The 26736-nt window shown below is 36.9% G+C and overlaps 2 protein-coding genes across 2 annotated transcripts in view; one reads left to right on the forward strand and one right to left on the reverse strand.

Moving 5' to 3' along the window:
• The window catches only part of LOC148942945 (uncharacterized), an 84139-nt gene extending 80076 nt beyond the window's left edge, over positions 1 to 4063 (reverse strand). The window contains exon 1 of the mRNA XM_089102406.1: positions 3986 to 4063. Coding sequence (XP_088958532.1) covers positions 3986 to 4063 — 78 coding nt within the window. The remainder of the gene's footprint in view (positions 1 to 3985) is intronic.
• Positions 4064 to 11936: 7873 nt separating this feature from the next.
• The window catches only part of LOC148942946 (uncharacterized), a 21550-nt gene continuing 6750 nt past the window's right edge, over positions 11937 to 26736 (forward strand). Inside the window, exon 1 of the mRNA XM_089102407.1 lies at positions 11937 to 12225. Within this exon, the coding sequence (XP_088958533.1) occupies positions 11937 to 12225 (289 nt within the window). The remainder of the gene's footprint in view (positions 12226 to 26736) is intronic.

Consider the following 26736-nt stretch of genomic DNA (forward strand, 5'->3'; position numbering starts at 1 on the left):
GACCTGAAGATGCACCCGCGGCGGCTCAAGAGCGGGTTTACTGGAGAAGGATAGTGTCTGCTCTCTCGACGCTGGCTCCAAGTCAGCAGAAGAATTAAGTGGAGTATGTAAGACAAGCCAACCATATCGAATTTATAGCTAAATTTGCAACACCATGACCAATTTGTTAATGGAATATATATTAAAAATTATGTTATTGCCCCCTCAAATATTAACAAGGATCCTTGTCTCTGCACTAATAGTCTCCTGGAAAAGAAAACACAAAGGAAACAATATGAAAATAAGTGGCCAGAATCAAAGGAGGAGAAACAACGGGGAGGGTATCCAAGACAAATTCAAGAGATGGGACAAAGATTGGCTAAAGATCAATGAAGAAGCTGCTAAAAACAGGTGACAGGGGATCGTCAAGAGCAATTCTAAGGTCTTTGGATGTCTCTCAGGACAGTTTACCTTCTGTGTCCGGTTGAAAGTAAGTATACACAGAAGCAATTGTAATATATAAAAAAGTACAACGATAGTTTTCATTAAAAAATACATACCATATGGTGTAAATGCATCATAGGAAATATCAATTGGAATATTATAAATAAAAGCAACTAAAAGCAATATATATAAAAGCAATTATAATATATAAAAAGTACAACGATAGTTTGAATTAAAAAATACATACCATATGGTGTAAATACATCATAGGGAATATCGATTGGAATACACAGTTGTAATTATGGATTCTGCAGATTATCAAATGAAAATAAATATCTTTTTAATGGATGAAAATATTTACAAAGAAATAAAGCTGATCCCAGAGATAAATATACACATCAGTTGAGAAAAGAATTAGAAATTTTAAAAGACAATAGACTAATTACCCCTCAAATGCACAGAAAATTCTACCCCAAAGGTTGTTCAGCCCCAAAATTTTATGGTCTACCTAAAATTCATAAGAAACATATTCCGTTACATCCTATCGTAGCATGTTATAGTTCTCCAGCTACAGGTTTAGGAAGTTCTTAGCCACCATTTTTAAGCCTCTTATAAGCACACAGAAATCTTATACAAAAAATTCCATAGTATAACAGGAAAAACTATTTTATCTAGTTTTGATGCAGTTTCCGTATATACTTCATGCAATGTCCATAAATGTGAGTAGGCCTTACAAAGAAAATTAGAGGAAAATTCTGCTTGGTTAGATTACAAAACTTTGGAAATTGACACAATAAAGACGTTTGTTCGTCTTAGCAACAAGTTCTCTTCGTATTTTAAGTTCTGAGAAAATATTTTCCTTCGAATCATGGGCCTACCCATGGGCACTGTTTTGTCTCCTTATTTGGCAAATTTTTACATGGATTTCATAGAACACTCTGCTTTGAATAGTTTTCACTTAAGACACTCTCTCTGGTTTCGCTTCGTTGATGATGACCTTTCTGTTTGGGAACATATACAGGACTGTCTAGCAGGTTTTGGCCTATTTGAACTCTTTCGATTCGAATGTTCAATTCACAATATAATTGGAAGATTCAGGAAAACTCCCTTTTTGGATGTTTTAATTATAAAAAATACTCCTAGCCTTGAATTTTCTATATATAGAAAGCCGACCCATAATGATTGGTATCTATATTTCTCGTCAAATCACCCTTCTTCTCTGAAAAGAGGGGTAATAATCTTTTTAGGCAGCAGAGTTCTACAATCTGTTCACATAATCATGTAAATTCTGAAATAAATTATGTCAAAGATATTCTTTTCTGCAATGGCTACCCAATAAACCTTTTTGAAAATATCATAGATAGACGAATAGAAAAGACAAAACAGAAAAATGGGGATCCCGTCCCCCTTGATTCAGTTATTCTGGCAATTGAGAACAAAACTTTCACCACTTTACTAGACATCTCAAAACTCAGCAACAAACTTGGAAAAAAAAAAAAAAAAACATCATCTCTCTGTTTCTTTTAAAACCGAACAAAAAGTTGAACAATTTTTCAACTCGAAAAAGCATAAAACTGACCCTATACTGGGTAGTCGGGTCTACAGAGCCCCGTGTTCATGTGGGAAATTTTACATAGGTAGGACCCATCAACAACTTGGGGAACGTTTGCATGAACACAAAATTTCAATAGATAAGTCCCTGAGATTCGAAAATAAAAATACTTTGATTCTGCTTTGGCCTTCCATATCTTTGAAAATCCTGAACATTTGGTTCTTTTTGAGGAGGCAACTGTAATATCTACTGTAAATGGCCTACCGCAATTTTTTTAAAAGGCAATTGAGATAAAAAAAAATGTATAAATAGAAATTTGGCTATAAATACAGACACCGGAGATATTTCCTTAAGCCCATTTTATAACAACTTAATTTCACAACTAAATCAATATTTTCGCTCAGTCTAATTTAAGACAACCTGTCTGTATATCTAAAGAAATCGAAGTTGCACAATGGCAAAGTCAATTGTCAGGCAACGAATACTTATTCAATCCAATTGGTGATTTTTCTTTCATTTATTTCTGGCTGGGTTTTTGATTCAGTATCTATTCTGATCTTGTTAGATTCACTTCAAAAGATTAGATTTTGTTTGTTTGTTGTTTTTTTCTGTTTTTTTTTAGCACTGAGGACGACTTGGCGGAAGTCCTTGTCTAAATATTTGCTTGTTCTTCGTCTTCATATTTTGTAATTGGCTGACAAAATCCTCGTTTTCTCACCTATTTAACTATATTTTTCATTTTTTATATCCTTTCCTCTCTTGGTTGCATATATCATACGATTCTCCTTTACAACGGTTTATTTCACATCTTACTATTTTATTACATTGAGACAGAAAATTCTTCAACAAGCAAGTCTTTTTTCCCAAGTACTTAAAAAAAAGTTAAATACCTAATTTATTTTCTTTAGCATGCTACAAAAAAAAAACAGGAAATGAGCAAAATTTTTACTGACCGACTACTTCAAGTTTATAGTCACATCGGTGAAACCATGATCATTTCATCAAAAGAAAAAATACTCCTAGACTTAGCAATAAACTTGGGAATATTTGCATGGAAACATATTCTTTCCGTTTCCTTGAAAAAAGAGTTTACGGCTCAAATTGCTTAAGGTTCAACAAAGCAGGGACGCCAGCTGGGGAGAGGGTACAGTTGGATTAAGAAAAATCTTTTTGCCACTTTCCTTATTTAAAAAAATAACTCCCAACATTTTGGAAAATAACTTCTTGTGTATCTTCATTTAAACAAAATCCTTGTCCTTTCTCTATATTTCCTTGAAATGGCACCAATGTTGGAAGAACAACACGAATCCTATTCTTTGTAGGAGCGTTTATAGTCCCGTTTTCGTATGGTAAATTTTATGGTGGCAGCACTCATCAACACTTGGAAAAAGTTACGCAAACATATACTATATACATAGTTTACGTTAACATAGTATAGATTTATAGTATAGTTTACGTATACATAGTATAATCTATAGGTTAAAATAGTATATAGTCCAAATAATACTATTATAATAAAGATATATTTTATGCTATAAACTATATGGCATATATAACTGTATATTGCACATATACTAGGTAATAATTTCATGGAAGTCGCAGTATACCATTAAGTCAGGCCTGAGCGGGTCGAGGAGTTCTCCAATCTTTACAGTCTGATCTGCAGCGGCAATAACCACTCAGAAGACATAAAAAGGTGACTGGCTCCCGCGAGTTCCAATTTCGAAGTATTTATACCCATCTAGCGTAGGAAGGTTCAGTCCCTGTGGCTTAAGATACGATTTTTCGATACCTTGATCAGCCTTATTTCTATTTACTAATGTGACACTTGACCACCGAATGTAGATGATCAATGTCGACTGGCAGTGTTTCAAACCAAATGCTTCCTCCTAATCACCAGATTCACCAACCTTGATAGAATTTCAGATACTAAACTCATCGAGGGCCTTGAAGTCCGACAAATAATCCCCAATAAGATCTAACTACAGGAAAATCGGTAGCTGGTCTTACGTCCAACAGATGAGTCAGTTTCGTCTCCCAGAATTCATCTCCGCAAGTCAATTTCACAGTTCGGGCCCACATGGTCATCCCTAAAGAGATTGAAGGATAGCTTCGCACCACAGCGGCTCACAGAAAGCCTTCGTCTAGCAGAAGACGCGAGTCATATAGAAAGAACATCCACGCCATTACGGAGAACGAGGCCCCAAAATTACCTTCAAGGACCGACAGGAATTGAGTCAAAATCATACGAAAGTTTATATTGATAGTAAAGCTATCAATAAATAAATCTCTGAAGTCTAAAAGTAAAAACGATTATTTTGACTCTGCTCTGACCCTACACGCTTTTGAAAACCCAGATCCTCTTAAGGAATCAATTGGAATAAGAAATATATACACAAAGGACTTGGTTTAAATAGAGACACTAGAGGGATTTTTCACTATAACAAAGGATCAATTAGTCTGGTTCTTTCAAAGCCGAGTAATGCCCAGGCTGTCAGTGCTTATGGATAGAATCATTTCCCAGATAAATTGTTTAATGGTCGTTCTGTCATTTATATATATATATATATATATATATATATATATATATATATATATATATATATATATATATATATATATATATAAGTAGTATTGATATAACAGTTCCGACGAGACAGGTACCCATATAGCTATAACAGTTACAACGGGGTGTCTTCCCATATAGCTATAACAGTTTCAAGCGGACAGTACACCCGCCAATACAAGCAGACAGTGTAATGACCGGAATTCAACTACCGTGAAAAATTCGTGCTGATCTGTGTTCAAAGTGCGTGATGTTTCCTTTATACTATAGTAATTTCCTATCTGTCTGCTACCTTTTAATTGTTAGATGTGGTTGACTTATGTTTGACCTTGAACACTGATATAAAAACTCTGCAATTTGGTATCTTCTCAGTTCAGAATTGGCATTTGAAATATAATGATGCATTCAAATAAAAGGAATATTGTCGAAAGCTACACGCAAGAAGTTAGTTATTCTTTTATATTCATAGTTGGTAAAGAAATTAATTCTACTAAAATTTATACAGACCCTATTATAGTTAACGGATTGTTAAATATTTTTTGAACCTGGATCTCCAGAGGTCGGTAAAGAGCAATATCAAAACAAGAAAAAAAAGTATGTAAACACTGTATTTAAATGGCTTGCGACTTAGCACATGAGTTAAATCATACCTATTTTTTATTCCGGACCAAAGTTCCCCACATTCGTTCCCCACCGGCCCCACATTCGTTCCCCACCGGCCCAAAGTGCCACAATCGTCCACCCCCCTCCCTCCAACCCCCCTCCCTCCAACCCCTTCCCTCTAACCCCCCCCCCCCAGCATTTTTTTTTTAACTTTTTTTTGCATCTCTTAGAATGTCATGAAACACAATTAAAACATAAAAATTTAATATTTGATATTTTCCAAATTCAAAATGGGAATTATATAGATATGTGTGTCGCAACTTTTACTATTAGAAAAATAATGTTTGTAGTGACCAATTTTTTTTTTTTTAACTTTTTTTTTAAATTTTTTTTAACTTTTTTTTCAACTTTTTGTTTTTTACATCTCTTATAATGTCATGAAACACACTTAAAACATATGAAATTCACATTTAATATTTTCCAACTTCAAAATGGGAATGATATAGATATGTGTGTCGCAACTTTTACTATTAGAAATATAATGTTTGTAGTGACCAATTTGTTTTTCTGAGTTTTTTTTTAACTTTTTTTTTCTGAAAATTTTTTTTTTCTGACATTTTTTTTTAACTTTTTTTTAAATCTCTAAATCATATCAGAAAAATAGAATGACACTTTTAATTTAAATTTTAAACAAAACTTATACTTGTGCTTAATATCGATGAGGACTGTTGGTTCTCTTTCAAGATTTTTTTCATGAAAAACAAACTTTTTTTTAGGATTTTCCAGAGCTCCCCCTAACAATTAAGAAGATAAGAAATGGTGAAGCGACTCCAGTGATCAGCACACCGACGGTTATACAACATGGTCGTAGGTCAAATCCATTAATACAATCAACATTAACCGTAAACCACCCAATAGCCAACTATCCAGCTGTCACATCCAGCAACCACAGCAATATGACACAACCATCCGGACCCTTCATACACAAGCCAACTGTCAACTGGTCAATTCCCACATCCAACACTCACAGCAAGATGACACAACCACCCGGACCCATCATACACCAGCCAACTGTCAGCTGGTCAACTACGGAAATACCTTTATTACCATCACCATCCTAACTCGAAGACAATATCCATGTCGAGTCAGAGGTTTGGATTGAACAGTTATTAATCGATTGGTTTGGTGATGATAGTTGTAGTATGAGCCCTTCAAATGTAGAAAATAGTTATTTTAAAGTACCAAGTACATCTACAGTGGATATGACACAAACAGAGAGTCCTAAAAGAACGGATCATCTTAGTTTTGATAAATCCAAGCGGCTATTGATTGACTCGGGGAAATTAACAGCATATAATACCAGCATCATTGAACAATTTGGTGGAGGAAATGAAATACCCGTAACGCCCCCTGTCATGCCCGATTTTAATTTAGTTGACTCTGCCTTGCAAAATGTATTTGTTTATAGGGCTGAGTTTGAGGATCCATTTAATTCACTAACATCCGGTCGCATCATAACGGATCCGGTGGAGATGGAACACTCCTATGTGGGCAAAATTTGAGCCCTTTTTGAAAGAGAGATTAAGCAGGGTGGTGGGAGGGATGGGATTAAGGCTGCCATCGCAAAAAAAAAAAATTATTTAAATGAAAAGGCAGATGAGGTGTATGAGTGTTACTTACGTTCTGAAATTCTATCACATCATCCGCATCTGAATAATTTTGGGGGTGTTTTTATGGAATGGGTTGACAATATAGTAAAAAATTTGTATATTTATACTGTGTTGAGTTGTGGGTGATTTTTTGTTTTTTTTGTTTTTTTTTATTTTATTTTGGGTAAATCTAAAAATAATTTTATTTAAAGAGGCGGGAGGGGGCTGTGGGACCAGAATACGATGAATATTTAAAGGCGTGTAAAAGTGAACAACAATTTCGTTTCGATACATGGCTTCAACGGTTCAAATATACATTTCCTTTGGTAGTTCACAAACCTCTGCAAGAGGAAGCTACTAAGACACTGTTGGACAATTATGCAGTTAATGGGAGTCCAAATTTCCCTAAACTAGATTTTAAATGTTTAAATGATAAATTTACAGTAACATTTAATTAGATAACTGTTTTTTAGTGGGCTAATACACATTTAAAAATCGGTATTACTGTGCTACAATATGAAACAAAACTTAAGAGGGATGACCGTAAAATGGAGATTATATTTCCAGTGAAGGCTCCGTCAATTAAATCAGTGGAACATTGCGTGTGGCTTCTTTACAACCCGGCCAGTGATCCCGATTTAATTGGACATTTTTTTTCAATACCAAACATTAGCCGGGTTCTGGGGGAGGGTAAATGGAAACAACGGGGGGAATGCCATTATTGTCCAACATGCCTTTCTAGATTCCGGTCAAAAATTAAGTTAACCAATCATATGAAGCATTGCAAGCGTCACGGATTTCAATCTTTGCAAACGGTTAGCGGTGACAGGGTCATCTTGCGATTTAAGAACTTTAAAAATTCACTCCAACAGAGTGACAAGGTAGCCTTAGACTGCGAAGCCGCTCTCATAGATGTGTATGATCCATTGAATTCAAATCTTGTTAAAAACATGAGTTAATTGCAGTGTCTTATGCTCACGCACAAAGAGACTCGTGTAATTCCATGCAATTAGTAGAGGTAGTTGAGAGATTGGGTGGTGAGGATTGTTTGCTCTCAGCCGTGACAGCACTCATTTAAACATTAAATAAATCGTTATCACGGTTGCGAAATAAGTCCTAGTCACTACCTCTATCACCAGTAGGTTTGCGTGCCGTTAAAACTTAAAAAATTTTGGCGGGTTTTAAGGGGGAATGTGCTGAATTTAATGGGAAAGAGGGAAAGGGGAAAGGGGGTAAGGGGAAAGGGAGTAAAGGGACAGCCCGTAACATCGATTATTTCGGCAACCTAATTAACTCAGGGTTGTGCAATTTTCGTGAAATAGCACATTAGTTGTTTAATTTAAATATCAGTCCACAATTGTTTTTAACTGTTTATACACACAATTCCATCTATGACATGAAATTTATTTTACCGGCATTTGCACGATTGCAACGAGGTGGAGTTGTAGAGGGCGCATGGGTAGATGGTTCTTTTTCTTATAATATCATACCCAAGTCGTCTGAAAAGCTACTGGTCTTAGAATTCAAATGGCAAATAATAGATAACGATAAATTGTGCGTGAATAAGATCCGTTTTTTAGACTCCTTTAGCTTCTTCCCCAAATCCCTAAGACAACTCATTGAAGTACAGAAAAGTAACGATTTTAATAGTTTCCCCCTCCTTAAGCAACACCTCCTTAAACAGCAGCAGCACTTTTCCGACGGAGAAATGTATGATTTATTAAGGTGTAAGGGCATATATCCGTATGACTACTACAACTCCACCGCGAGGCTTTCTGAGGAACAATTGCCGTCCATCACCTCGTTCTACTATTCACTTTACGAGTGTCAATGCACCACTGTCGACTATGAATTTGCCAAGAGGGTTTGGGCTAAGGGAGGGTGTAAAAACGGGTGGGATTATTTTAGATTATACCTGGCAAGTGATTTATTGACGTTGCTGGATATTTTGTGTAAGAACACGGATAAAATCTATGGGGAATTCGGGTTGGATTTAGGTTATAATTTTTCCACTCCTCATTTGGTGATGGATTTAATTCTTAAAATCAGTAAAGAGGAAATAGGCTTGATCACCGACGTGGATCAGCATCTATTTGTAGAGAGATCACGGAGGGGGGGGGTATGTTTTTCATGGAGATCGTATCCTTGAAACTGATCCGACTGGACAAGACACCGGTGTAAAGTCGGATGCAGTTTTCTTGGATATGAACTCCCTCTATCCGTCGGCAATGTCTCACTACTCTTTGATGTGTGGAAATTATAAATGGCTTAACGATCCTCGTGCTTCAGATTTCCCCAACATTGCCAATGTTGAGGAGAATGGACCGCGGGGGTGGTTTTTTGAAATCGATGGTGAAATACCCGTGGAGCATCATGACTCGGTGAAGGATTTTGTTTTCCCGTGCATAAACAGAGCGGTGACTAGGGACTCTTTGAGTCCATACAATATTTCTAAGGTAGAGGATGGTGGTGTGCACTGGACATCTTCAAAACAAAAACTTATCACCGACCTTCATCCGAAAGAAAATATCGGTGTACATCACGTTCTTTTGTGGTGGATGGTAGCCAATGGTTTCAACGTCAGAAGGATATATAGAACCCTCCGATTTGACCAAAAACCCTATTTGAAAACGTTTATTGACACTTTTGTCGATAAACGTTCCGAAGCGAGAACGAAGGTTGAAAAGGAAATCTTTAAACTCATTTTGAACTCAGCCTTCCGTAAAATGCGCGAGATTGTACGCAATTGAAGTCGTTTTGACGTTGTGACCGTCCCAAAAGAATTTGCTCGAATCATTGCCGATCCAAACCTCACATGAATCACCATCATAGATTCCAATACGGTCCTCTTAAATAGAAAAAAAGAAATGTAATTCTAAATAAAAATATTGCAGCTGGCAGCGCAATAACCGAAATATCAAAAAAACTCATGTTGTCATTCTATTACGATGTGTGTAGGCGCCAATGACCGGGGGAGGGAGAAGTTCAAGTATATTATGGCGATACCGATTCACTTTTGCTAAAAGTTAGAACTACAAATTTATTGGAAGAATTAGAAAAAGGCGTGCACATTAGCTCCCGAATGGACTTTACCAATCGGGACGAGTCCATTTACCCGGAGTTAGTGAAGCGTCAGGCCCAAATCAGTTATTAATGTTAAAATCAGAGACGGGAAGTGACTTGATTTCCAGTGGTGTGCTTGCAGGTCCGAAGGTGTACTGTGTGCAAACACACAATGAGGTAATCAAAAAGGTCTGCAAAGGGGTGCCTAGACACTATGTGAATGAGAATTTTGATATGAATGTATAAAGAAACTGTGAGGAAAATAGTATAATTCCAAGGGCGAAGGTCATGGCGATTCGCTCTTTAAAATTTAAAAACCGCACAGTTTTAGTTGACAATATAGTAATGTCCCGTGTCAGATAAAGTCTATGTGTGTGCGGATGGTGCTACCCCATGGACATTATTTAACTTCTGACCGAGGTGTGTGTCGAGATTATAGACATCGCATCGGTCGGGAAAAAATTAAATAGTAAATGGTTGGGTGGTGGTGGGATTCTTTTTTATTAATAGATTTTTTTTTCAACTCAGCAGTGGTTTTTTTTTCACAACGCAGCATATTTTTTCCCCAACTCAGTAGTTTTTTTTATAGCAGGTTAGAGTCGTATGTTTTTTATTCTTTTGTTGTAAATAGAAAAAAATGTATTCCAATAGTTTAAAAATGTTGTTCTTCATGCTATTGTTGTACAAATAGTAAGAGTTATTGCTATTCGTGCTGTATTTTAAGTTGTACAAAATGTGATGTCAACAAGTAAAAATGTTGTTCTTCATGCTATTGTTGTACAAATAGTGTGTGATATTACTACTCTTGCTGTATTTTAAGTTTTATAAAATGTGATATAAATAAATGAAATTTATTGCTGTTGCTTTTTATGGTATATTTTAAGTTGTTTTTGTCAATAAATGAAAAAATATGTTTTTGTTGTACTTGTTATTGAATAACGTACTAGATAGATCTAAGTGAAAATTATTATCATTATTTATTTATTAGAAAAGTATGGTTTACAGTTAGTTGTAGACCGACTATTCTCAATAGCAGCAGTATATATCAATTTAAAACACCATTCAGATCGCTTCGGTGTGGATCGTCAATGTCAGGTAAAACGTTTAGAATGTCTATTAAAAAGTCAGAGATGTACGAAAAAGGAATTTTCAAAGAAATCAATATTGCCAGCAGACTCATACAACCATTAATTATTGACTGAGTCTCGAAATTAATAGGAAAAAGGACATTTGCATAGAACAAATTCAACTACACAGATATTTCATAGCATCAGAAAGATCTTACAACATATCACATATGGCAAAGACTACTATTGCCATCTACCAACCTATAGCTTTAGATGCCAGCACAGTCCCTCATACACACGGCTATTGTGTGAGAGACATGCAAAAAAAAACAATAGATATTGATGACAATACTAAACTAACATAACCACAAAATTCCACATTATTGCACAGAAATACCAAAACCATAGGTTAATTCCACATTTTTTTTTTTTAACTTTTTTTTTATTTTTATTTTTTTAACTTTTTTCAAATTTTTTTTTACATCAGTTAGAATGTCATGAAACACACTTAAAACATATGAAATTCACATTTACTATTTTCCAACTTCAAAATGGGAATTATATAGATATGTGTGTTGCGACTTTTACTATTAGAAAAATAATGTTTGTAGTGACCAATTTTTTTTTTTTTAACTTTTTTTTCTGACAATTTTTTTTTTGTTTTTTTTTCTGACAGTTTTTTTTAACTTTTTTTTACATCTCTAAATCATATCAGAAAAATAGAATGACACTTTTAATTTAAATTTAAAAAAAACTTATTCTTGTGCATACTATTGATGAGGATTGATGGTTCTCTTTTAAGATTTTTTTCATGAAAAACAAACTTTTTTTAGGATTTTCCAGAGCTCCCCCTACCCATTAAGAAGATAAAAAGTGGTGAAGCGACTCCAGTGGTCAGCAGACCGACGGTTATACAACATGGTCGTAGGTCAAATCCATTAATACAATCAACATTAACCGTAAACCGCCCAATAGCCAACTATCCATCTGTTACATATAGAACCCACAACAATATGCCACAACCAACCGGACCCATCATACACCAGCCAACTGTCAACTGGTCAATTCCCACATCCAACACTCACAGCAAGATGACACAACCACCCGGACCCATCATACACCAGCCAACTGTCAGCTGGTCAACTACGGAAAGACCTTTATTACCATCACCATCCCAACTCGAAGACAATATCCATGTTGAGTCAGAGGAATGGATTGAACAGTTATTAATCGATTGGTTTGGTGATGATAGTTGTTATAAGATTCCTTCGAATACAGGGGATAGTTATATTAATGTACCAAGTACATCTACAGGGGGTATGGCTCAACCAACTACCCTCGAATGGGCTGATCGTCTCAGTCCTGATACACTCGAGGGGTTGTTGACGGAGTTGGGGGATTCGACACCACACAACATCCCCAACATTGAGCAAATTGGTGGAGGAAATGAAATCCCCATAACGCCTCCTGTCATGCCCGATTTTAATTTAGTTGACTCTGCCTTGCAAAATGTATTTGTTTATAGGGCTGAGTTTGAGGATCCATTTAATTCACTAACATCAGGTAGCATCATAACGGATCCGGTAGACATAGTACACTCCTACGTGGGCAAGATTCGAGCCCTTCTTGAAAGAGTGATTCGGGAGGGTGGTGGGAGGGATGGGATTAAGGCTGCCATCGCACAAAAATAATTTATTTCAATGAAAAGGCGGATGAGGTGTATGAGCGTTATTTACGTACTGACATGCTACCACTTCATCCGGACCTGAATAATTTTGAGGGTGTTCTTATGGAATGGTTTGACAATATACTAACAAATTTGTATAATTACACTGTTTTGGTTTGTGGTTCAGTGTTTTTTTTCTTTGGGAGTTTGTATATTATTTTGGTTAAATTTAAAAAAAAATTATTTAAAGAGGCGGGAGGGGGGCGGTGGGACCAGAATATAATGAAGATTTAAAGGGGTGTCAAGGTGAACAACGATTTCGTTTCGATACAGGGATTCAATGCTTCAAATATACATTTCTTGTGGCAGCTCACAAGCCTCTGCAAGAGGAAGCTACTAAGACACTGTTGGACAATTATGCAGTTAATGGGAGTCCAAATTTCCCTAAACTAGATTTTAATTGTTTAGATGATCAATATACAGTAACACTTAATGGGATAACTATTTTTGAGCGGGCTAATGCACATTTAAAAATTGGTGTTATTGTGCTACAATATGAAACCGAATTTGAGGGGGGTGACCGCAAAAAGGGGGTTATATTTCAAGTGAGGGCTCAGTCCATTGAATCAGTGGAACATTGGGTTTGGCTTCTTTACAAACCGGCCAGTGATGCCGATTCAATTGGACATTTTTTTCCAATACCAAACATTAGTCGGGTTCTGGGGGAGGGTAAATGGAAACAACGGGGGGATTGCCATTATTTTCTAACATGCCTTTCTAGTGTTCGGGCGGGCACAAAGTTACATACTAAAAATGACCAGTCTAACAGTAAGCGATTTCAGTCTGTACGAATGGCAAGCAGTGTAAGTGCCATTTCGTAATTTCAGATGTGGCAAAACTCCTCCCTGAAGAGTTGCAGACTGACGTTATACTGCGAATCCACTCTCATAAATGTGTATGATCCATTGAATTCAAATCTTGTTAAAAAACATGAGGTCATTGCAGTCTCTTATGCTCACGCACAAAGAGACTCGTGTAATTCCATGCAATTGGTAGAGGTAGTTGAGAGATTGGGTGGTGGGGATTGTATGCTCTCAGCCGTGACAGCACTCATTAAAACAGCAAATAAATCGATATCACGGCTGCGAAATACATCTTATCCAATGACTATCACCAGAGGACGAGTTGGCCATTAAAACTGAAAAAATTTGTTGGGTTTGTAAGGGGGAATTTGTTGAGGGTAATGGGAAAGAGGGAAAGGGGAAAAGGGGTAAGGGGAAAGGGGGTAAAGGGGTGGTCCGCGACCATGATCATTTGGGCAACCCGATTATATCGGGATTGAGCAATTTTCCTGGAGTGGCCCATTAATCATGTAATTTAAACGTTAGTCAACAATTGTTTCTACCTGTTTATATACACAATTCCAGCTATGACATGAAATTTATTTTACCGGCATTAGCACGATTGCAACGAGGTGGAGTTGTAGATGGCGCATGGGTAGATATTTTTTTTTCTTATAATATCATACCCAAGTCGTCTGAAAAGCTACTGCTCTTAGAATTCAAATGGCAAATAATAGATAACGATAAATTGTGCATGAATAAGATCTATTTTTTAGACTCCTTTAGCTTCTTCCCCAAATCCCTATGACCACTCATTGAAGTACAGAAAAGTGACGACTTTAACAGTTTACCTCTCCTCGAGCAACACCTCCTTAAAAAGCAGCACTTTTCCGACGGAGGAATGTATGATTTATTAACGTGTAAGGGCATATATCCGTATGACTACTACAACTCTACCGCGAGGCTTTCTGAGGAACAATTGCCGTCCATCGCCTCGTTCTACGATTCACTTTACGAGCGTCAATGCACCACTGTCGACTATGAATTTGCCAAGAGGGTTTGGGCTAAGGGAGAGTGTAAAAACGGGTGGGATTATTGTAGATTGTACCTTGCAAGTGATGTATTGACGTTGCTGGATATTGTGTGTAAGAACACGGATAAAATATATGGGGAATTTGGTTTGGATTTAGGTTATTATTTTTCCACTCCTCATTTGGTGATGGATTTAATTCTTAAAATCAGCAAAGAGGAAATAGGTTTGATCACCGACGTGGATCAGCATCTATTTGTAGAGAGATCAATGAGGGGGGGGGGGGGTATGTTTTTCATGGAGATCGTATCCTTGAAAATGATCCGACTGGACAAGACACCGGTGTAAACTCGGATGCGATTGTAAAGTCGGGTGGACGATTGTGGCACTTTGGGCCGGTGGGGAACGAATGTGGGGCCGGTGGGGAACGAATGTGGGGAACTTTGGTCCGGAATAAAAAATAGGTAAGATTTAACTCATGTGCTAAGCTCGCAAGCCATTTAAATACAGTGTTTACATACTTTTTTTTTCTTGTTTTGATATTGTTCTTTACCGACCTCTGGAGATCCAGGTTCAAAAAATATTTAACAATCTGTTAACTATAATAGGGTCTGTATAAATTTTAGTAGAATTAATTTCTTTACCCACTATGAATATAAAAGAATAACTTACTTCTTGCGTGTAGCTTTCGACAGTATTCCTTTTATTTGAATGCATCATTATATTTCAAATGCCAATTCTGAACTGAGAAGATAACAAATTGTCAGAGTTTTTATATCAGTGTTCAAGGTCAAACATAAGTCAACCACATCTAACAATTAAAAGGTAGCAGACAGATAGGAAATTACTATAGTATAAAGGAAACATCACGCACTTTGAACACAGATCAACACGAATTTTCACGGTGGTTGAATTCCGGTCATTACACTGTCTGCTTGTATTGGCGGGTGTACTGTCCGCTTGAAACTGTTATAGCTATATGGAAGACACCCCGCTTGAAACTGTTATAGCTATATGGGTACCTGTCTCGTCGGAACTGTTATATCAATACTACTTATATATATATATATATATATATATATATATATATATATATATATATATATATATATATATATATATATATATATATATATATATATATATATATATATATATATATATATATATATATATATATATATATATATATATATATATATATATATATATATATATATATATATATTGTACTGAAAATGGCTTACTGGACCTCCATGCCAATTTTTTTTCGTAAATCTTATTAACTGACTGAAAAATATCCTCGTTGATTGTAGTTCATCAATTATGAAAAACTCCTAGCTGGTGAAATTAGTTGGTGCCTCTTTAAAACGGAAACCAGGCGATAGAAGAAAAATCCCTGGCAAAAATTCAAAGATCATCTGATGCCAGCCAGGACAGGTCCTCGTCAGGTTCCCCCCGAAAGCACATAAAAAATAAGCAATTATTTAAAAAAATACTTCATCGTGACTTTTTCGAAAAAAAAAAATATATTACACGAGTACCCTTTTGGATTGTCCATCCCATGTTTCTACTATTTTGCCCCGTTAGGACATGACCATCGGTCCAAATTCCTTAAACAGATTATTTTTCCTTTCCGATTACTCAAAAAAAAAGAATGGTGACAGTACTTCATTTATTCCTTGTACTTTTGGCATTTTATTAAACAGAAGCAAGGCCGTACCTAGAGGGAGGGATAGGGGGGTTTGAACCCCTCCCGAAATGTTTTTTTACTCTTAAAAACGTAACAAAAATAGATATAAACAAGTTTTGTATACGTTTTTTGTGTACCCCCCCCCCCCGAAAAAATCTTTGAGTAAAAGATCGAAAAAATCTTTGAGTAAAAGATTGAGTAATAGAAGTATCTATTTTAGAGACTGAAATGAAACTTTAAACTAACTTTAAATTTTCGAAATTTTCAAACTCTAAACGAAACTCTTAGAAACTAAACACATCAAGTTTATAGCCTACCAAAAACAGTGGCAGTCCACATAAGAAAATACATTAAAAGCCATTTTATTGTCCCCTCCACTATTACCAAAAAACTAAATACCACATTTTCATTTTAAAGCAGCGAACTACAAGATTTTTCTTTTCAATTGTTTATTACATATTTCTGCAAACAAAATGTTTTACCAATGAATAAAAACATACTAAACAGATTATTATAAATCAAATCATATACTTTTATCATCTTACAAGGCCGTGCCCAGAGGGGGGGGGGGGGGGGGGTTGAACCCCCAACAAAATGTTTTTTACTCTTAAAAACGTAACAAAAATAGATATGAACAAGTTTTTTATGCGTTTTTTTTGTGTAAAACCCTCCCGAAAAAAAATCTTTGAGTAAAACCCCCTTCGAAAAAAATCCTGGGTACGGCCTTGTCATCTTAGATAGTATATTGCATGGTTTTATTTGGATCTTTAAGGAGGAAGGGAGGATATTGTAAGAAACTTTATTCAACAAAAGACAAAACAAAACCTTGACAAAAACAGCGTGCCGACTCAATACTTGGGCCTGTACGATACATTCCAAACATACCATGCTATCTACGACCACAAGTAGAATCGTATTCGTTTCAGTTATTTTCCTTCTGTTTTAGGAACATCCCTCATTACGGTCAAAGACAAAAGACTTTATCCAGGGAGTATTCAGTCAACCCCCCTCCCACCCTCAAAACAAAAGATAAGATAAGAAAGAGACTTTTTATTGCTGTGGTTTAAGAGTTAAACAGATTTTCAACCCCCTTCCCCGAATGGCAACCTTAAGTATGTGTCTGGGTCAGTACCACTTAGTGCTGTAATTTATGGTAATATTTTATATAAGCAGTGATGAGGTATGTAAAAATCCTTAATCACCGCTAAATACTGCTATCAAATTTCAGATAATAAACCTACACAATCAGTAGCCAAGAAAAAGAAAATTACAAGCCAAGGGGTTGCCCACTTTCCACCACGTGTTATACCTCCGCAGCATAACTTGTTTCGCCATGAGTGTTAGACTCTGCGACAGACGAAGGCACACCTCTGCCACACCGCGCGTCGTCCTACCATACGTGTTGTTTGGAAAAAGAACCTTAGGGATTGGCTAGGGAAAAAGTGCCAAATTTGGCTTGTTTTTATGCACAAAACCCAATAAACCAAATAGGTCCATGTAAAAATAAAACAAGCCGGGAAAATTGTTGCGTGCAAATTACTGAATATTAATATATATAGAAAAGAACGTCAGGGCAACATACTGTAAATAAAGAGAAACAAATGTCAATCGTAATTCATCAACCCTTCGTTCTCATTCTCAAAGCCTCCTTTCACCACGCGTGGCACCTGGTACATGGTGTACACAATTTTTGAAAGTATGGACCCCCTCGTTATGAGCATTTAAGTAGGTTTGAAGGTTGATATGTAAATAAAATTAATTTCTTACATACTGATGGGTGTGATAAGTTGGATAATCTCCAAACTCATCTAATGAAAGAATAAAACATTTGCATGAAGTAATTATGCTTTTTGGCGTAACATTTCATTAAATAACTTACAGATCATAACTTATGCACATACGTGGCCTCTGAAGTAATTAACTTTCCCCTTACCGAACCATATCTTTTGTAATATACATACAGAAGCGATTTGGAAAATTGAAAAGCATAACAAAATATGAGCACATTTCATTTACTTAAATTGGGGTTTATAAAATAATTGACTAATAGAGTACACACTTTTAATGAGCAAAAAAAAAGAGGAGACTCCATTATTTATAAGATAATTGAAAAATAAATTGAATAAAAGACAAAAGCAATTCTGGGGGTGGGGAGGGATAAGGGTTTGAAAAAGTAATTATTGATTTTCAGTAACGATCAGCGTAAGTAAATACAAATTTTACATATTTTTAAAGAAAAAGTGGTATTGAGTTTATTATCAATGAAACTATTTTCACTTAAAGCCGCAGAATTTTTTTTTTTTTTTTAATACAAATAGAAGAGGAAGGCAGTATAGAATAAAAGACTAGAATAGAATAAAAGACTTAACGTGCAGAAAACGATGATGTTCTCAGAATAATTATGTCTAGAACTTGAAACGTTATATATTCTGACCATATCAAACGTTATTTTTATAGTTCTGTGTAACAGGAGCCATATAAGCGCCATTCAAATATTTTTCAAGCAATGAGGTTTTGTGTCAATACACAAGGACCTATCCAGGGGGTTAGGGGTTCTGACCCCTACCCCTGAAATGTTTGTCCGACTCGTAAAAACGTAACAAAAATTAATATAAACGAATTTTTGATGTGTTTTTAAAAGTTTTTATTGTAACCCCTCCCCCGACAAAAAATCCCGGATACGTTCTTGTCAATACATGTTGATTGATTGGTATCATTATAGTTCTAAAGGAGATTACATAAAACAGTGAAAAAAAACAATAAATGACAAAAACATTTTGACCTTTAATTAATTTCTTTTTTGTAGTCAATTTGACAATGCCGATGCTCAAATGAACGTAAATGGATTTTCCATGCTCGATAAGCAAACACCAAAAAAAAAACCTGAACTATCTTCCAGCGGATCTTTAATTGGATATGATTCAAAACACAGTGCCGTATATAACCAAATTCTGTCTCTTAAGGTTAATATATTTTAAACGGGATAAACGAGCGGTTCTTGGTGCTAGCTACCTCATAAACGAGTCATCACTAGTCCTGACTTGCGGCTCCAGCAATTAAAAGGCGTTATGTTACATATTTTGTCGAAATGACATTTTTACTATTAGAACCGATGCGCTTGATCGATTGATTCATCTCGTTTTCCAAATTAAGTAATTAGTCGTTTTTTTTTTAAATAATTTATCGTATAACTCCTTTCTCAAATGCAAAAACAGTTAGGATTTAGAGCTTTTAATATCGAAATTGTATCTCCCAATCATAAAGCTACATTTTTGGCAAATTTTGTCAAATTCGACTATAAATTTAAAAATATACCCAACAGTACAAATAGACCACACAGAATATATGATGTATAAGCAAATATTCGTTAATAAAAATCAGAACGCCCAATGCTTTTTTCTTTTTTTTCTTTTCTGCTTTCCACTCTCCTGTAAAACTTGTGGTGAGTAGCATACAGGCAGGCATGTGGTTTTTTGTCCAGGGGGGGGATAATAAAAAGTCTAATTTTTTTCGATAATTTCGTTAGGAAGTATCCAGAAATTCAGGGTTTTGAGGCAAGGACCCGAACCCGAGGTCCAGCCCCTGCGTATGTCCCTGGTAACATAGCAACATTTGAACCATCGCAGCCTTCTAGTATTTTGTAAACTTAACAACGAAACTTGGCAGCTTAAAAAACTTATACAAACTTAACAACGAGGTCTTCAGCTTAATATGTGCGTGTCCAGCGAAACACAAAAACTGCGGTGTCATCCCATAATTGTGATACAGTTCTTTCCATTTACAAAATTAAGTTTGAAATTCAGAATAGAGATTTTTTTAGATTAAAAATACGTCGAAAACTAGTTGAAAATCGTTGAAATCGACCATTTTCGACGATCCGATTGAAATCGATGATTTTGTCATTTTTTTCAAGTGAGTTTAAATCTTTCTCAAAGAAAAAGTCAAAGTAATATCATGGTTCTATTTCGGTGAATGGATAGATCTTAGACTAATGAGGCTAGTGATATAAGGACCTCCTTTTGGTGCGAATTACAGTTACAGACTTGTCACAAAATTGCTTGACTCAGAGGAACATATACCTCAACACTAATATTTCTGGGGAAGATGCTAAGATGTTAAGGCTTTCCCCATCCAACTTTTAAAAACTTCTATCCTCAGCCAGTCTATATGAAATAGTCCCAGAGTCATCCCAGCAGGGCCGTCACGTATGAGGGGCGCCCCCCCCCCAATGTTTTTGGTCACTCGGTAAAAAAAGAACGCTGCTAAAATTCTTTGTTCGATTCAATAAAGACCACAAAAATACTGGCATTTCATCTATAGAAATTTCGAACTTGGTCGGTAAACGCAGCAGTTTTACCGACTCCTGTCGTGATTTTAAATATGGTGCCGCAATTTTCCGTTTGGTTAAATAAACTGTATTAAGATAGTGACATGATAGGTACCGAAATCTGACACTCGGTTGGTGAGTGCAGCCGTTTTACTGACTCTTGCAGTTATTTTACGTATTGTATCTGAAACGAATATTATGCTAATTTTTGACAAAAACAGTCTGTAAAAATAACCAGCCAGCTGGTAAAATCTCTTGCCCCCCCCCCCCCCGAACATTTTGGCTAGTAACGACTCTGCATCCAAGTGATACCTCTTTTCTTTTGCTAATGCTTCAAAGATAATTTATGTTCGATTAGGTACGAGACATGTCCAGGGGCAACGATTCACAGAAAAGTAGGATTGGGTAAGTTTTCAATTTTCTATAAAATTAATATACATAAAAGGTATTTTTTTCAATAAATGGGTGTTGGTAATTTTTCAGTTAAAACACCAAGATGAGGCACTTTTCAAAATCTAGAAGGGGGGCAATTGCCACCCCTCTATTCCCAAACTGATCTTCCTTGGATAGGTCCCAGTGGCCAAGGTTTTTCGCCAACTATTGATATCCTGATTGGATTCCTAACATATCCTCAGTGATTATTGATATGAAACGTTATTTATTTCGCGTTCTTAAAAGATTAATTTATTCAAATTTTGGTTTTAAGAAAAGCACAGTCTATTTCCACTTCAACTTTTTTTTTTGGGGGGGGGGGCTCTCTATTACAAATTTTAATTATAGTACCGGCCCCGCCATTCTCCTGCAGGCCCGTCCCCGTTATACCTATGATTGTGGCTTTCCCTTTTCTGTCCTCCACTCTGGCTTTGGTACGTGTAACCAAAATAGTAAAAACCTTAATTGAAAAGGTTATAGTACATCTTTAACTTTACCGAAGCTTGATATCCCCCGTATTTTCTAACGGATACTGAGCACAAATATCACCATTTGCGTTCAAAGACTATTTGATCCAATCTGTACACCTTAATGATCAGTGTCTTGCCAGACGACAGCACCAAACTATGCTACACACTAGTGCACATTTTATATCTTTCTAGCCACGAATTTCTCTTACCCAAGACTGTATCCTAGAAGGAGATTACGTGGCTTAACCCCCCCCCCCCAAAAAAAAATAACCCCCTTCCCCAAACAAAATCCTGATATGCCCATGCTCTTACACTGTGATAATAATTGTCATAGTCTTACAAATTCTGCAATAAATCTAGATTATCAAACGTTTCTTAAGTCAGCATGGCCATTCCCGAAGTTGGTGGCATCCGAGGCAAAAATTAACATCGATATCTCCCGCCCCCCCCCTCCCTCCCCCTAAGAAAGTATATGTGAACAAGCAAATGACAAACTCAATTATCTTCTGAAAAATTTTCATCACATTGCCTCCCCACTCCAGCCACAGTACTCAAGGAAGCTTACTCTAGTTGCCCTCTCAACTTCGAACGGCCCGTGGATCAGTGGCTGTCTGTTGATCCTAAACGAAGCTTGCATTTGAATTTTCTTTCAGCGTCCAGGCATTTTAACCTTAGGATAGGGGTACTGCATGTCGTCAACAAATGATAGTATTAGTTAGGGACTAAGTGAAAATTGCCCACTTATCAGCAATGATACGGTCTTTTAAGTGTACCAAGTATTCTCTTGAAAAGATACCTCAATACCACATATTGCCGTCTAATACTTTCTATCGCATCCCTAATAGATGTCAGTATGCGATAGGTTATCACAACAGCATAAATATTATACAGTATTGAAAATTCCTATACCCTCCATTAAATATTTTTGGGACACAAGTATAAAGGGGGGTGCTACTCCCAGCGGGAGTCCATATATGGGCATAGAATACTGTACCCACACCAAATATGGGCATAGAACCACGTGGTTTATGGACTTTTGTCAGTGAGAATTTGAAAAAACTGGATGTTTTATGGTTTTTGTCAGTGAGAATTTGAAAAACAGGAATTTTGTCACATTTATGGATGGTTTTATTGTTTTTGTCAGTGAGAATGAAAAACAGGAACTTTCTCACTTTCATGGATGTCAACAGCAATTTATGTGTGTTTGATGGTTTTTGTCAGTGAGAATGGAAAAACAGTATTTTTCTCACTTTGCTGTCAGTTTTCAATCAAAGTATTACCAAACAATGTTTAGTAATGTGTGGCATTAATTGCTTCAGGAATAGCTCGTAGTCATAAATGTCTTTGCCTCAGGAACAGTTCTACTGGTCGAACTCTCACGGATAATAACAACCAAATATAATGGAAACAATTAGGCAAGAAACATCTTAGCGATGAATTGTTTTAGCGCGCGCGAAGGTTTCCTATTAATTTGAAATGAGTTAGCACAGAGATGCAAATAACAAAGGAAAACGTTGAATTTGCGTTTAGTGATTATTTGGGCGAAATCGTGTTAGACAGGCTATGGAATTATTTTGGTGAAACAGATAGAGACATTTTGAAAGAAGATTTTTGAAGAGATTTTAGAAGAGAATTTAATGGTGAAACTCTCTGGTCGTTATAATACACAAGTTTCATTTGAAAAGTGTTGTGAGGTCCTCTAACCCAACCCCAAAGGGTTTCACTCCTCCGCCCCCACCCCCCCCGGACGCCCGCCGTGCTCCAAGGGGCCCCCAGGGGGCCACGGGCCCCCCCCGGGCCCCCAATGTCCCCCAGGCCCCCAACTGCCCCCGGACACTCAAAGGTCTCACAAGCTCCCAAAGAGCCACCGGCGCCCCCAAAGGCCCACCCCAGACCCTCAACGGCCATCCCCGGGCCCCCAAAGGCCCATCGAGTTCCCAAAAGACCATCAGGGTCCCAAAGGCCCTCCACCGGTCCCCAATTGTCCCCCCGGCTGCCAACGGGGCGCCCCGGCCCCCAAAGGCCCTCCCCCGGCCCCCAAAGGTTCACCGGGCTCCCAAAGGACCAATCGGTCCTCAAGTGACCCCCCGCCCCCCCAAGGCCCTCCCAGTGCCCCCAAAGGCCCGCCACCGGGCCCCAAAAGTCCCCCAGGCACCCAAAGGCCCTCCCGACGCCCCAAAGGCCCACCCAGACCCCCAACTGCCATCTCCGGACCCCAAAGCCCATCCTCCGGTCCCCAAAGGTCCCCCGAGCTCCCAAAGGACCACCGACCCGCAAGGGACCCACATACCCTCAATGGCTCTCCCCGAGCACCCGGCTTTCGTTGATGTGTGTTGTCTGAAACCTATGATTTGGGATGTGTAGTTTGCTACTTCAGGCTTTTCTGAGCTAAGGTTTCCTAGTATTTCCTAGGTGAAAGTTGTCTGAAACCAATAGTTTGGGATGAGTAGTTGGCCATTTCTGGCATTTATGAGCTAGGTTTCTTAGCCTTTCGTTGATGTGTGTTGAGTGATACATATGATTTGAGATATGTAGTTTGATATTTTTGACTTTCCTGAGTTGGATTTCTTAGTCTTTCAGAGGTGAGTGGTGTCTGAAACCTATGATTCGGGATGTGTAGTTTGCTATTTTCGACTTTTTTGAGCTGGATTTCTTAGCCTTTCATAGGTATGAGTTGTCAGAAAACTATGATTTGGGATGTATAGTTTGATATTTCAGGCTTTTCTGAACTAAGGTTTTCTAGTATTTCGTAGGTGAATGAAGTATGAAACCAATAGTCTGGGATGAATAGTTTGCTATTTTTGACTTTTCTGAGCTAGGTTTCTTAGTCTTTCTTTGGTGTATGTTGACTGAAACCTATGATTTGGGAGGTGTAGTTTGCTAGTTTTAACTTTTCTGAACTGGATTTCTTAGTCTTTCATAGGCGTGTGTTCTATGAAACCTATGATTTGGGATGGGTGGATTGCTACTTTTGACTTTTCTGAGCTGGATTTTTTAGCCTTTCATAGGTGTTTGTTGTCTGAAACATATAGTTTTGGATGACTAGTTTGCTATTTTTGACTTTTCTGAGCTAGGTTTCTTAGCCGTTCATAGGTGAGTGTTGTCTGAAACCTATGATTTGGGATATGTAATTTGCTATTTCCAACTTTTCAGACCCGGAGTTCTTGGCCTTTCGTAGGTGTGTGGTGTCTGAAACCAATGTTTTGCGATGTCTGGATTGCTATTTTTTTGACTTTTCTGAGTTGGTTTTCTTAGCCCTTCATGGGTGTGTGTTGACAGAAACAGATGATTTGGGATGGTTAATTTGCTATTTTTGACTTTTCTGAGCTAGATTTCTTAGCCCATCATATTTGTGTCCTTTCAGAAAATTATGATTTGGGAGGTTTAGTTTGCTTTATGGACATTAAATATCTAGGAATAATATTCACTCAAAGGTGTTTGTTGTCTGAAACTACGAGTGTGGGGTGAGTAGTTGGCTATTTCAGAATTTTCTGAGCTAAGGTTTCTTAGTATTTCGTATGTGAATGTTGTCTGAAACTTGTGATTTGGGATGTGTGGTTTGCTATTTCAGGCTTTTCTGAGCTAAGGTTTTCTAGTATTTCGTAGGTGAATGAAGTCTGAAACCAATAGTCTGGGATGAATAGTTTGCTATTTTTGACTTTTCTGAGCTAGGTTTCTTAGTCTTTCGTTGGTGTATGTTGACTGAAACCGATGATTTTGGATATGTAGTTTGCTATTTTTGACTTTTCTGAGCTGGATTTCTTAGTCTTTCATAGGAGAGTGTTATATGAAACCTATGATATGGGATGGGTGGATTGCTACTTTTGACTTTTCTGAGCTGGATTTCTTAGCCTTTCATAGGTGTTTGTTGTCTGAAACCTATATTTTGTGATGACTAGTTTGCTATTTATGACTTTTCTGAGCTATGTTTCTTATACGTTCATAGGTGAGTGTTGTCTGAAACCTATGATTTGGGATATGTAATTTGCTATTTCCGACTTTTCATAACCAGATTTCTTAGTCTTTCGTAGGTGTGTGGTGTCTGAAACCAATGATTTGGGGTGTGTGGATTGCTATTTTTTTGACTTTTCTGAGCTGGATTTCTTAGCCATTCATAGGTGTGTGTTGACCGAAACCTATGATTCGGGATGGTTAATTTGCTATTTTTGACTTTTCTGAGTTGGATTTCTTAGCCTATCATATGTGTGTCCTTTCAGAAAATTATGATTTGGGAGGTGTAGTTTGCTTTTTGGACTTTTCAGAGCTAGGATTCTTAATCACTCATAGGTGTTTGTTGTCTGAAACTTCGAGTTTGGGATGAGTAGTTGGCTATTTCAGACTTTTCTGAGCTAAGGTTTCTTAGTATTTCGTAGGTGAATGCTGTCTGAAACTAATGATTTTGGATACGTAAATTACTATTTAGGGCTTTTCTGAGTTTGTTTTCTTAGAATTTCATAGGTTTGTTGTGTCTGAAACATCGAGTTTGGGATGAGTAGTTGGCTATTTTAGACTTTTCTGAGCTAGATTTCTTAGCCTTTCATAGGTATGTGTTGTCAGAAAATTATGATTTGGGATGTGTAGTTTGCTATTTCAGGCTTTTCTGAGCTAAGGCTTTTTAGTATTTCGTAGGTGAATGTTGTCTGAAACAAATAGTTTGGGATGTGCAGTTTGATCTTTTCTACTTTTCATAAACGGATTTCTTAGTCTTTCGTAGGTGTGTGTTGTCTGAAACATATGATTTGTGATGTGTGAGTTTCTATTTCAGGCTTTTATGAGTTGGAGTTCTTAGTCTTTCATAGGTTTATTGTGTCTGAAATCTATGATTTGAGGTGGGTGGTTTGCTACTTTTGACTTTTCTTAGCTTGTTTTCTTAGCCTTTAATAGGTGTTTGTTGTCTGAAACATATAGTTTGGGATGACTAGTTTGCTATTTTTGACTTTTATGAGCTAGTTTTCTTAGCCTTTCATAGGTGAGTGGTGTCTGAAACCTATAATTTGTGATCTGTAATTTGCTATTTCTGACTTTTCAGAACCAGATTTCTTATTCTTTCGTAGGTGTGTGACGTCTGAAACCTATGATTTGGGGGTGTGTGGGTTGATATTTTTTGACTTTTCTGAGCAGGATTTCATAGACATTCCTAGGTGTGTGTTGACTGAAACCTATGATTTGGGATGGTTAATTTGCTATTTTTGACTTTTATAAGCTAGATTTCATAAACATTCATAGGCGTGTCCTTTCAGAAAATTATGATTTGGGAAGCATACAAAAACTTACACATGCACACGAAAACTTACATGCACACAAAAACTTAAATGCACACAAAAACTTACACACACACATACACACACACAAA

This window comes from Artemia sp. Qi Xiang Cuo, chromosome 16 (assembly GCF_049724085.1).
Source record: "Artemia sp. Qi Xiang Cuo chromosome 16, ASM4972408v1, whole genome shotgun sequence".
Taxonomy (NCBI): domain Eukaryota; kingdom Metazoa; phylum Arthropoda; class Branchiopoda; order Anostraca; family Artemiidae; genus Artemia; species Artemia sp. Qi Xiang Cuo.